The 12,957-nt window shown below is 45.6% G+C and overlaps 2 protein-coding genes across 5 annotated transcripts in view; both read right to left on the minus strand.

The window, feature by feature from the left end:
- Nucleotides 1-12,957, minus strand: part of SON (SON DNA binding protein) — a 78,470-nt gene that overhangs the window by 42,979 nt on the left and 22,534 nt on the right. The window contains exons 4-5 of one of the 4 annotated variants that reach the window (XM_019523955.1): nucleotides 12,836-12,912; nucleotides 11,967-12,594 (exon numbers count right to left, since the gene is read on the minus strand). In XM_019523955.1, the coding sequence (XP_019379500.1) occupies nucleotides 12,064-12,594; nucleotides 12,836-12,912 (608 nt within the window). In that variant the 3' untranslated portion in view covers nucleotides 11,967-12,063. Of the gene's footprint in view, nucleotides 1-1,805; nucleotides 1,970-11,966; nucleotides 12,595-12,686; nucleotides 12,793-12,835; nucleotides 12,913-12,957 lie in introns of those variants that run through there. The other 3 variants (XM_019523958.1, XM_019523957.1, XM_019523959.1) reach the window with 3 other exon arrangements.
- Nucleotides 9,852-11,462, minus strand: LOC109302385. The gene is made up of 2 exons (XM_019523960.1): nucleotides 10,789-11,462; nucleotides 9,852-10,608 (listed from the first exon to the last, which is right to left on the minus strand). Exons 1-2 carry the CDS (start codon nucleotides 11,413-11,415, stop codon nucleotides 9,955-9,957), a joined length of 1,281 nt encoding a protein of 426 aa, XP_019379505.1. The 5' UTR covers nucleotides 11,416-11,462; the 3' UTR covers nucleotides 9,852-9,954.

Raw genomic sequence — 12,957 nt, forward strand, 5'->3', positions numbered from 1 at the left:
ACCAAGTTCCTGCAACAAAAGGGGGAAAAGATTTTTATTTCAGCCTATTCTAGTTTGGCCTCATCCATCACAAGGAGAAGGAGAAGCGGCAGGGAACTTGCTTCCCCCCTCCCTGACAGAAAGAACACCACTCTGCTGCTCAACTTGCTGCTCAGTTGCCCTGGGACTGCAGAGCCAAAGGGAAGCATAGTTTGGCCTCTGCCATTGGCCAGAGGACTAAGCTCACTCTGCTGGGTTGAAATAGTTAACTATTTATCTATTATGTAATTTTTTAAAAAATTGTGTTAAGCTTAAGCCATTTTGGGTGCTTAGTGCAAGCAGAAAAGCAGGATACAAATATTTTAAATAAATAAATAATAATCTAGAGTTGCATTAACAACTTTTAAAATTATAATGTTTTAAAACAGCATAGATGCTAGTCTATACTGTGTTGTTTAACATATTAATTTGTTTACTTACATAGAATTCCTGAAGTAGACTTTTCTCAGATGATGTTGTTCCACCACTTGGTTGTATTAGATTTCTGTATATGGCTTGTAACTCTTTCAGGACAGTTTCTACATGTTATTAAATGTTTCTTCATTCTTGTTGCGTTGTTAGCATACTCCTGCCCGCAATATTAACATCTACCAACTTTCTTCCTTCCTTCAGTGGCTTGAACTTCACTATAATGATGCCACACACTATTTTTTTCTGCTTAGGCATTATGATGACTACTTCAAACCAAAAGCACTAAAAAAACTAACAGATCTTATGTCAACACTTCCAACTTCCCCAACTCAAGAAAAGAAATGAGACATTGCTCTGTATGTTTGCTGAACAGAAAGTGAAACAAAAATTAATCACAGTTTTAGTTTTGCTTTCACTTGCAGTCTAAGACTAAATAAAATTTTAGCTTTGGTTTTGATTTGACCTGCACAGCCAATTAGGTGAATTCATAACTTGATTTTTGATTTGGATTATTATGTGAGTGTATTTACCCTTCTGTTTACAAATCAATAAAACATACATGTACTCTCTCTCACACTTCCTAGGGGGAATCACCTGAAAAACATTAATTACAACTTTGAAACTGCCAAGCTTGCCTAATATTGTACTGGCATCCATTCATTGTTACTAATGAATGTTATGAAACAATGAATTTTTAGAAATGGAAAAATTTCCCACGGAAAAATAAAGCACTGGAAAATCTTCTGCAGAAAAGCCCACATTTCTGGTGCCCATACACACAGGGGTCCAACACTCACTGCTTCAGGGTGGGACGGGGCAGCATTCACTGCTCACATCCGGCTGAAGCGGAACGGACACAGCTGGGGGCCCCCTCCAGCAGGGGGGAGCAGGGAACTGCTGGTCAGGAGTGAGGGGCCCCAGCGTGACCTGGTGGGGAGGGGAAGGACTGTGGGTTAGGCAGTGGCAGGGCCACAAGTGTGTGGGTCAGGACAAGCCATCTATATTGGCCCATAGGTCTCAATACAAAAAAGGTTGAGAACCACTGATCTAGAGGACATGAGTATATTTAGAAAAGATTAGAAATTTGACCGAAGAATAGAAGTAGTATGAAACTGCTTTTAGTTTAAGAAATTATATATAAAGCAACTGACAGCTATAGGAAGAAAAACATCAAACGTTCAAGATTTATATATGTAGAAATCAAAGACTTAACAGTTGAGGCCTAATCCTGCAGCCTTCATGAAGAAGCAGATTTCCCTGAGAAAAATGAGTATATACAATTAGGTTTGACCAAATATCTAGTTACTGAGAACACCAGTTGGTGAACTGTTTTCGTATTTAACATTCTTCCTTACCTCAGTGAGCTCTTTTAGAGTGTCCCTTGCTGACTTCTGAGTATCTTTGTCTTCCTTCTTTGCTGGGGCTATAATAGGCATCAGGCTTGGTGGTAATGGGACACCAGCCTTAGCACACATGGCAGCTGCATTAGCTTTGGCTATTTCAAGTAGCTGGGCCTTGTCTATAAGAAGATTAAAATTTAATTAGTGGACTTTATATTTTAGAGTCTTTTTATGTGCAGTTTTGATTACAGAGCTGATTTTTAGCATTAAAGCAGTTTCTTCCATTAAACCAAACAAAAATAATATTCTGAAAAAAAATATTCTGAAGGAAAAGCAGAATACTGTATTTTAAACTATTTACACACCCACACACCTCTTCCTTTCTTTATGATTTCTAGGCATATGAAGGGGGCCTGAAAGATATCACCCAAAGTGCCAGCTTTTTCCTGTTTATACTTTTCACATTGAAAGTTCAGGTATTTATGCAACATTGATAAAAATAAATTTAAAATAAAGCAAAAATAATTTTAAATGGATTACTTTTATTTTGTAATTTAAAATAATATTAAACTTTTTTTTTTTTACTTTTTAAATATAAACCCACTGAAAATGAAAACAGAATTCAACATAGTTTGTAAGGCTTCTACTTCTAAGTTATTTAAGTATTTCTAAAAAAAACCAAATATGTTGAATTCATGAGCTTCTAGCAAAAACATCTGAGTGATAGACTACATAATTTTCTATATGTAGAAAGAATTGGGAAAAACATCCAACTTTTAAAGGTCAAATTTTATACATACAGCACAGCACATCATGTGCTGGCCTGATCCTTTGGAGGAGTTTATGGCTGTGCTATTAAGTACAAGAGACCAGTAAAATTATCAGAGGAATGGGGACCCAGTCAGTGACTCCAGAAAGTATCATCACACAACTCATTAGAATAATCCAATGAGCTCACTTGGGAGGCCTCTTGTTTCTGTTTTACCAGTTTGCCCAAAATGAGCTCCAATCAGACATATTCCCAAATTTCAATACAATTGTATACATGTTGTTTTGTTTAACAAAAATTATATTCTTTCATCTATGTTTAATTAAATTCCAGGTACAATTGTAGTGCAGCTGGATGACACAAATCATAAGCATGAAGTTAACAACACCTCCTCCCACTCCCCATAAAACCTTGGTTGGGATGGCAAAATAAAGGGAAAAAGTACAAATAACAAAATTTTACCTGCCACAGCATAGCTTCACCACAGCTGAATGTTAGCATGAAGCAGGAACAGAGGCCACTTGTACCGTTCTCTCCCTTCCCTTGCTACTCAACCAAAAGCTAGTCAAATTGGCAGTGACTGTGAGAGAATTAAAACCCTAGCTGTGGAGCAGCAAGAACAGGGAAGTGACCTTTGCCAAATGGGATTCCAACCCCACACTCTTCGACGCAGCTACAAACTGAGCATAGGCCGCAGCTACCATTCCAGCATTCCCATACCTCCATTCTGGCACAGAAATCAGTTTCCTCACTTAATGCATGGACCCTGATTTTAGACAATTAATTTTTATTAGAAAAGGTGTGTGCAGTATGCAAATAAATTCAGTGCATTTTCATCACTTTCTACCATATTAAATAAGTGACATTAATTCTAATAAATATATTTAGTGAGGTATAGTAATGTACCTTTCCTAGCTAACAAAATAATTTACACCAAATAGTAAAAAGTTCAGTTGAGTTGTAAATATATACATTGCAAAGGTTAAAAGGTTATATCAACCAATGAGAATGTACTTGCATTTTCCTTCAGAAACTAACTGAAGTGCATATGGAAAACTGCTGCAAATCAATTACTTAAATACCTTAATTTAAATTAATCCACCTTTATAGTGCATCTGAAGAAACAGTTAAGACACCGAACCTATGGAAGCTCCAAACTGAGAAGGGAAGACCTTCTTGGTAGTCTACTTGCTCACTTAAAACTTAGTTCTATGTTTGTCAATATGATTCAGCTTCATTAACTAACATTTGAGACATCTGGTGATGCACTGTCCTACAAAAAACACTCTTGAAAAAAGTTATAATACACAGACAGATCTCTCCATCCAGATTTTTTTTAACTTCAGTTGCATTCCTCAAAAGAGCAGTGCTGGCAGAACCAATCAAAGGAGGCTCTGCCCCTCTCCTTTTTTCTACTACATATGCAATCAAATTATACTTTCTAATCCTTTATAAACACTTATTCACTGCAACTGAAAATCTTATTAAAAATAAGTAAATTTGAGTAATTGCCTTTTACTTAGGAAAAATGCCAGATGAATGCCTGGGGGTTAATTGAAGACCAGTTTAAATTTATTACTGCAAACAGAAATAGAAATAAGGTTTTTAATAGGATAATACCATGGGGATGTGAAACTGATGGAAAGTAAGAACATTAATTACCTAAGTCTGTAAGACGTTTAGGTGACCTTTCAGAGGACCTGGACCTTCGGCGATCAGGTGATCTGCTGTAACCCCTTCTTCTCCCAGATGATCTTGATCTCCTTGCTCGAACCGGTGACCTACTAGCGCTCCGTCTTCTTCCCCTTGATCTAGACCGTTTTGAACGAAGAGGAGATCGACTCCTAGACCGTAACCTGAGCGAGACTCGGAGATCTCTTGAATTTGACCTCCTCTTTCTCCTATCTGCAGACCTTGATCTGTTTCTCTGAGATCTTTTCCGCCTCTCTCTAGATAAAGACTGCCGCTTTCTGGACGCTGATCGTGATTGAGACTTTTTTCTGTGCCTTGAACGGGATAATGAACGAGTCCGAGATCGATGGTTAGATTTAGATCTTGATAGCCTTTTACGGGTTGCTGATTTGGACCGATTCCGTCTAGAACGCGATTCAGTATCACGTTTATGAGATTTGCGCTCAGAGGACCTGGAGCGTTTACTTCTAGACCTCTGTGAAGACTCTTTGCTCTCTGTTTTTTCAGCAGATTTGGATCTAGATTTGTGGTGATCAGAAGATCTGGAGCGTTTACGTCTATATCTCCGTGAAGACACCTTGCGCTCTGCTTTTTGCACAGATTTGGACCTAGACTTGTGGCGACCGGGAGACTTGGAACCCCTACTTTCAGATCTCACCAAAGGTCCCTCTACTTCTTCCACAGACTTGGATCTGCGTCTGTCACATTCAGAGGGTTCTGAGATTCTACTTGCATACCACAGTGATAGTTCCTCTCCCTTTTTTTCCATAGACTCAGACTCAAAGTCTTCACCAGATTCAAAGGGTCGGGTTTCAGGACTCAGTAATGGTGCCTGCCCTTCAATTTCTTCCATGGACTCGGACGGCAGTTCAAGGTCTTCACTCGAAGCAAGGGGCCTACTTTCAGAGCTTGATGACAGCACCTGTTCCTCATTTATTTTCACAGCCTCAGACCACAGTTCAAGTTCTTCATCAGACTCCAGGGGCTTGCTTTCAGAGGTCAGAGACAATTCTGGTCCTTCAATTTCTTCCACAGACTGGGACCTCAGTTCAAAGCTTTCACCAGATTCAAGTGGTCTGCTTTCAGGGCACGGGGATGGTGCCTTTCCTTCAATCTCTTCCATGGACTCAGACGGCAGTTCAAGGGATCTGTGTTCAGGGCACAATGATGGCATCTGTTCCTCAGTTTCTCCCATGGGCTCAGACAGCAGTTCAAGGCCTCCCCCAGATTCAAAGGGTCTGCTTTCAGGGCTCAGTAACGGAACATGTTCTGCAATTTCATCCACAGACTCAGGCGGAAGTTCAAGACCTCTGCCATATTCAAGAGGTCTGCTTTCAGGGCTTGGTGACAATACCCGTCTTTCAGTTTTTTCCACAGACTCAGACCTCAGCTCAAGACCCTCACCAGATTCAAGAGCTCTGTTTTCAGGGCTCAGTGATAGTGTCTTTCCTTCAGTTTCTTCCATGGACTTGGATGCCAGTTCAAGGCCTTCACCAGACTCAAAGATTGTGCTTTCAGGACTTGGTGACAGCGCCTGTTCCTCAATTTCTTCCACAGGCTCAGACCTTGGTTCAAGACCTTCCCCAGATTCAAGGGATCTGCTTTCAGGGCTCAGTGACAGAACCTGACCCTCAATCTCTTCCATAGACTCAGGTGGGACTTCAAGAACTTTGCTAGATTCAGCAAATTTGCTTTCAGGACTCAGTGACAGGGCCTGTTCCTCAATTTCTTCCAAGGACTCAGATCTCGGTTCAAGGCCTTCACCAGATTCAAGGGATCTACTTTCAGTACTCAGTGACAATGCCCGTCCTGCAATTTCTTCCACAGACTCAGAAGGCAGCTCAAGACCTCCACTAGGTTCAAGGGGTCTGGTTTCAGGACTCAGTGACAGCACCTGTTCCTCAGTTTCTTCCACAGACTCAGACCTTAGTTCAAGACCTTCACCAGATTCAAGGGATCTACTTTCAGGGCTCAGTGACAATGCCTGTCCTGCAATTTCTTCCACAGACTCAGACAACAATTCAAGGCCTTCACCAGATTCAAAGGGTCTGATTTCAGGAGTCTGTGACAGTGCCTGCTCCTCAGTTTCTTCCACAGACTCAGACCTTGGTTCAAGACCTTCGCCAGATTCAAGGGATCTGCTTTCAGGACTCAGTGACAGCACCTGTCCCTCAATTTCTTCCACTGACTTGGACAGCATCTCAAGACCATCACCAGATCCAAGGGGTCTGCTTTCAGGACCCGGTGACAGTGCCTGCTCCTCAATTTCTTCCAGGGACTCGCACCTTTGTTCAAGACCATCACCAGATTCAAGGGATCTGCTTTCCGGGCTCAGTGACAGAACCTGTCCCTCAATTTCATCCATAGACTCAGATGGCAAGTCAAGGCTTGCGCCAGATTCAAGGGCCCTGCTTTCAGGGCTCAGCGATGGCACCCGTGCCTCAATTTCTTCCATGGGCTCGGACGGCAGGTCAAGGCCTTTCCCAGATTCAAGGTGTCTTCTTTCAGGGCTCAGTGATGGCGCCCGTTCCTTAATTTCTTCCATGGACTCAGATGGCAGAACAAGGCCTTCACTAGATTCAAGGGGTTTGCTTTCAGGGCTCAGTGATGGCACCTGTCCTTCAATTTCTTCCATGGACTCAGACAGCAGTTCAAAGCCTTCACCAGATTCAAGGGGTCGACTTTCAGGGCTCAGGGACGGGACATGTTCCTCAGTTTCTTCTATAGACTCAGATGGCAGCTCAAGGCCTTCACCAGATTCAAGGAGTCTCCTCTCAGGGCTCCAATGTGGCGTGTGTTCCTCAGTTTCTTCCACAGATTTGGACAGCAGCTCAAAACTTTCACAAGAATCAGGGTGCCTGCTTTCAGGGCTTGCTGATGGTCCCTTCTCCTCAATTTCTTCCTCTGATTCACACTGTAGTTCAAGGTCTTTGCCAGATTCAAGGGGTCTCCTTTCAGGGCTCCAATGTGGCATCTGTCCCTCAGTTTCTTCCATGGACTTGGACATTGGTTCAAGGCCTTTACCAGATTCCAGAGGTCTCCTTTCAGAGCTCAGTGACCACCCTAGTTCCTCACTTTGCTCCAAAAGCCTAGATCCAATGGGTTTCCTTCCAGATCTCCATGTCAGTGGCTGTTCCTCAATTTCTTCCATGGACTTGGACCTTGATTCAAGACCTTCACCAGATTCAAGAGGTCTGCTTTCAAAGCACAACGATGGCACCTGTTCCTCAATTTTCTCCACAAACACAGGTCTCAGTTCAATACCTTCACCAGATTCCAGTGGTCTGCTTTCAGAGGTCAGAGGCATCTCCAGTTCCACCGTTTTGTCCACAAACTCAGATGTGGGTTCCAGGCCCTCATGAGATTTCCAGATTCTGCTTTCAGGACTCCGAGACAGCATCTGCCTCTCCATTTTTTCCACAGACTCTGACAGAGGTTCAAGGCCCTCAACAGATTCCCAGGGTCTGATTTCAGAGCTCAATGACAGCACCTGTTCCTCTATTTTTTCCACAAACTCAGACATGGGTTCAAGGCTTTCACTGCTTTCCTTGGGTCTGTTTTCAAGACTCAATGACAGCACCTGCTCTTTAATTTTTTCCACAGACTTGGACCTTATTTCAGGGTCTTCACCAGATTCAGGAGAGCTGCTCTCAGAAGCAAATTCCTGTCCCTCTATTTTTTCAAAAGACATGGATCTTGGTTTGAAGCTTTCACTAGACTCAAGGATTCCAGTCTCAAGGCTCAGGGTAGATGCCTGTACTTCTGTTTTTCCTACAGACTCAGACCTCAGTTCAAGACTTTCACCAGAGTTGAGTCTGCTCTCAGACCTCAGCAAGGGCTCCCCTGCTTCCTGGATTTCCACAGATTTGGACCTCAGCTCAAGGCCTTCAACAGATTCAAGGGCTGTACTCTTAGGGCTGAACCACCGCTCTTGTCCCTCTAATTTTTCCATAGACTCAGATCTGGGTTCAAGGTTTTGATCAGATCCAAGTGGTCCACTTTCAGAGCTCAGTGAAGGCTCCAGTACCTCTTTGCTTTCCAAAGACTGAGACCTCAGCTTGTGACCTTCACCAGATTTCTTCATCAGAGGTCCGCTCTTAGAGCTCAACAAATTCTCCTGTACCTCTATGCTCTCCATAGCTTCAGATGCAAGGTCAAGGCCTTCACTAAATTCAAAGGTTTTCCTCTCCGAGCACAGCAAAGGCTCCCATACCTTTATGATTTGCACAGAGTCAGACTTCAGCTCAAGGTCTTTACCAGATTCAAGAGGCCTGCACTCAGAGGTCAGAGCAGACTGTTGATCCTCCATTTTTCCCACAGACTGAGATCTAGGTTCAAAGCCTTCACCAGATTCAGGGATTCTGCTCTCCGGGGAAAGCTCCTTTTCCTCTATTTTTTCTACAGATTCAGACAGCAGTTTTGGGCCTTCAGCAGATTCAGGAGATCTGTTTTCAGAGCTCAGCAAAAGCTCCCGTTCCTTTATTTTATCCACAGACTTGGAATTCAGTTCAACATCTTCACTGGATTCAAGGGGTCCACTTTCCAAGTTCAGCAAAGCTTCCTGCCTCTCTGTTATTTGAATAGATTTGGATTTGGGTTCATCAGGCACCAGAGACTCAGAGCGTATGATTTCAGACCTTAGGAAAGTCTCCTGTACCTTTGTCTTCTGAACATCACAAGGCACAATCCAAACCTGGTGAGAAGACTTTTCAGACCCCACTAAAGACTCACAACTCTCACTTTTATCACCAGATTTAGATCTAGCTCTCTCAGGTTCAGGAGATTCAGAGAGTTTACTTTCAGGTTTCAGCAAAAGTTCTTGGCTTTCCATTTTTTCAAGTATTTGGGGTACAAGTCTGTCACATTCAGGAAGCTCAGAACATACATTACCAGACCTCAGGGAAGACTCCTCGCTTGCTATTTTTTCAGCAGCACTAGGTCTTGACTTGTGGTGCTCAGGAGGTTCAGAACACCGATTTTCAGAGCTTAGTGAAAGCTCCTGTTTGTCTATTTCTTCAACAGATTTAGATATAGGTCTTTCACATTCAGATGACTTGGGGTGCATGCTTTCAGACTGCACTGAAGGTATCTGGCTCCCTAACTTTGTGATAGATTCAGATCTAGGTCCATTGTGTTCAGAAAACTCGGACGGCACACTTTCAGAGATCAAATGTTGCTGGCCCTCTATTTTTTCAACAGATTCAGAATTAAGTCCTTCACATATAGGAAACTCTGAGTATCTATTTTCAGGTCTCAATAAAGGCTCCGGGATTTCCATTTCTTCAACAGCTACAGAGCTAGGTTCACCACCTGCAGAAGAGTCTAAGAGTTTAGCTTCAGGCATTACCAAAGACTCCTGGTGCGTTATTTTTTCAACAGATTTGGATCTTGACCCTTGACCTTCAGAGTGTTCAGGGCATCTATTTTCATACTCCACTGAAGGTCTTGGGGCCCCTGTTTCTTCAACAGATTTAGATCCTGACTCCTGGACTTCAGAAAGCTCAGAGCATCTATTTTCAGACTCCAATAAAGGTTTTGGGCCCATCACTTCTTCAACAGATTTGGATCCCAATTCCTGGCCTTCAGAAAGCTCAGAGCATCTATCTTCAGACTCCAAAGAAGATTTTGGGGCCCCCATTTCTTCAACAGATTTGGATCCTGACTCTTGGCCTTCAGAAAGCTCAGAACATCTATTTTTGGACTCTACTGAAGACTTCTGGCCTTCAATTTTTTCAACAGATTTAGATCTAGGTTTGTCACATTCAGAAGACTTTGAGCGTCTACTTTCAGATTTCTGTGACGACACTTTGCCCTGCCGCTTGTCAAGAGATTTGGATCTAGATTTGTAATGGGCTGAAGACCTGGATCGTCTACGTTTAGACCTCTGTGAAGGCTCCTTGCCCCCTGTTTTGTCAACAGATCTGGATCTAGATTTATAATGCTCAGAGGACTTGGAGCGTTTACGTTTAGACCGCCGTGAGGATTCCTTCCTCTCTTTTCTTCCCACAGACCTGGATCTAGACTTGTAATGATCATCTGAGGACCTGGAACGTCTGCGTCTCGACCTCTGTGAAGAGTCTCTGCAACCTCTTTTTCCATCAGATCTAGACCTAGATTTGTAACGGTCCGAAGACTTGGAACGTTTATGTTTAGACCGCCGAGAAGACTCCTTTCTATCTCTCTTCCCCAGTGACCTGGACCTAGACTTATAATGATCTGAGGACCTAGAGCGTTTGCGCCTCGACCTCCGTGAAGAGTCTCTACAACCTCTTCTTCCAATAGATCTGGATCTAGATTTAGAGTGATCTGAAGACCTTGAGCGATTGTGCCTATATCTCCAAGGAGAATATCTGTGACCTCTTCTGTCTGCAGACCGAGATCTAGACTTGGAGTGATCCGAGGACCTGGAACGATTGCGTCTGTATCTCCATGGAGAGTCTCTGCGACCTCTTCTATCCACAGACCAGGATCTAGATTTGGAACGATCTGAAGACCTAGAGCGATTGCGCCTATATCTCCATGGAGAGTATCTGCGACCTCTTCTATCCAGAGACCGGGATCTAGACTTGGAGCGATCCGAGGACCTGGAGCGATTGCGCCTGTATCTCCAAGGGGAATCTCTTCGACCTCGTCTTTCAACAGATCTTGATCTAGACTTGTAGCGATCTGAGGACCTGGAACGATTCCATCTGTATCTCCATGGAGAGTCTGCACGAGCTCTTCTTTCAACAGATCTTGACCTAGATTTGTAGCGGTCAGAAGATCTAGAACGTCTGCGTCTGGATCTCCGTAAAGACTCATTACGATCTCTTTTTTCCGCAGACCGGGATCGGGACCCATCATGATCAGAGGACTTGGAGCGTCTGTGTCTTGATCTCCTTGAAGACTCTTTGGGATCCCTTCTTTCAACAGACCGAGATCTGGACTTGCGATGCGATGCAGAATGATTTTTCCGAGAATCTGAGAGGTTCCTGCTCCTAGAACTTGCTCTTTTAGAGGTAACCTGCCTAGAAGTAGAGCGTGACCTTGTCTTTTTTCTCCGCTTTCGTGATCTGGAAAGAGATTTAGATCGACTCTTTTTTGCTTTTTTTGCATCTTGTTTATTTTTATCACTGCTCTTGTGGGTGCTTTTCCCACGTGCTTTGTCGTCTTTTGAAGTGTCATCACCTTTTGCCACAGGCGGTGCCACAGGCCCTGAGACAGCTTCTGAAGTTTTTGCTGCCGCTGGTACCTCAGGCATTGGGGCAGCTTCTGAGGCTTTTGCCACTGCTGGCACTGCAGGTCCAGGCCCTGGGCCTGCTTCTGAGCTTTTTGTCACACCCGGTGCTGCAGGTCCAAGTCCAGGGGCAGCTTCAGAGATTTTTGACACTGCTGGCACCACAGGTGCAGGCCCTGGGCTAGCTTCGGACACTTTTGTCATTGCGAGCGCCACAGGTCGAGGTACTGCAGCAGCTTCTGAGACTTTTACCACTGCTGGCACCACAGGCTGTGGGGCAGTGTCTGAGACTTTTGTCATGGCCAGTGCCACAGGTCGAGGCACAGGGGATGCTTCTGAGACTTTTGCCATTGCCAGTGTTGTAGGCTGTGGAGCAGTGTCTGAGACTTTTGCCAGTTTTGAAGCCACAAGCCCTGAAGCAGCTTCTGAGACTTTTGCCACTGCTGGTGCCACAGGAGTCGGCCCTAGGACTGTTTCTGAGACTTTAGTTGCTGCCAGCATCACAGGCCCTGGCTTTGGGGCAGCTGGTGAGACTCTTGCCACTGCCGGCACTGCAAGCCATGGAGCAGCTGGTGAGACTCTTGCCACTGCCGGCATCACAAGGCCTGGCCCTGGGGCAGCTGGAGAGACTCTTGCCAATGCCAGCATCGAAGGCCCCGGCCCTGGAGCAGCTGGAGAGACTCTTGCCAACGCTGGTACCACAGGTCCCGGCCCTGGGGCAGCTGGAGAGACTCTTGCCAACGCCGGCACTGAAGGCCCCGGCCCTGGGCCAGCTGGCGAGACTCTTGCCAACGCCGGCACTGAAGGCCCCGGCCCTGGGCCAGCTGGCGAGACTCTTGCCAACGCCGGCACCGCAGGCCCCGGCCCAGGAGCAGCTGGCGAGACTCTTGCCAACGCCGGCACCGCAGGCCCCGGCCCAGGAGCAGCTGGCGAGACTCTTGCCAACGCCGGCACCGCAGGCCCCGGCCCCGGGGCAGCTGGCGAGACTCTTGCCAATGCTGGCACCGCAGGCCCTGGGCCAGCTTGCGAGACTCTTGCCACTGCTGGCACCACAGGCCCTGGCGCTGGGGCAGCTTGCGAGACTCTTGCCACTGCCGGCACCACAGGCCCTGGGGCAGCTTGCGAGACTCTTGCCACTGCCGGCACCGCAGGCCCTGGCGCTGGGGCAGCTTGCGAGACTCTTGCCACTGTTGGCACCGCAGGCCCTGGTGCACCTTGCAAGGCTCTTGCCACTGTCGGCGCCGCGGGCCCTAGCCCTGGTGCACCTTGCAAGACTTTTCCCACTGTCGGCGCCGCAGGCCCTAGCCCTGGTGCACCTTGCAAGACTTTTGCCACCGTTGGCGCCGCGGGCCCTAGCCCTTGCAAGACTTTTGCCACTGCTGGCGCTGCGGGCCCTAGCCCTGGTGCACCTTGCAAGACTTTTGCCACTGCCGGCGCCACGGGCCCTGGCACAGCTTGCGAGACTTTTGCCACTGCCGGCACCACAGGTC

The sequence above is a fragment of the Gavialis gangeticus genome, unplaced genomic scaffold (assembly GCF_001723915.1).
Source record: "Gavialis gangeticus isolate Ggan-Ray unplaced genomic scaffold, GavGan_comp1, whole genome shotgun sequence".
NCBI classification, from domain to species: domain Eukaryota; kingdom Metazoa; phylum Chordata; order Crocodylia; family Gavialidae; genus Gavialis; species Gavialis gangeticus.

Excerpts from the sequence above, each read along its gene's own strand:
- LOC109302385 (XM_019523960.1), bottom strand. The coding sequence starts at position 11,415 with ATGACACTTCAAAAGACGACAAAGCACGTGGGAAAAGCACCCACAAGA. Across the intron at positions 10,609-10,788 it reads CCGGTCTCTGGATAGAAGAG|GTCACAGATATTCTCCTTGG; the intron begins GTCGCAGATACT and ends CAGACAGAAGAG.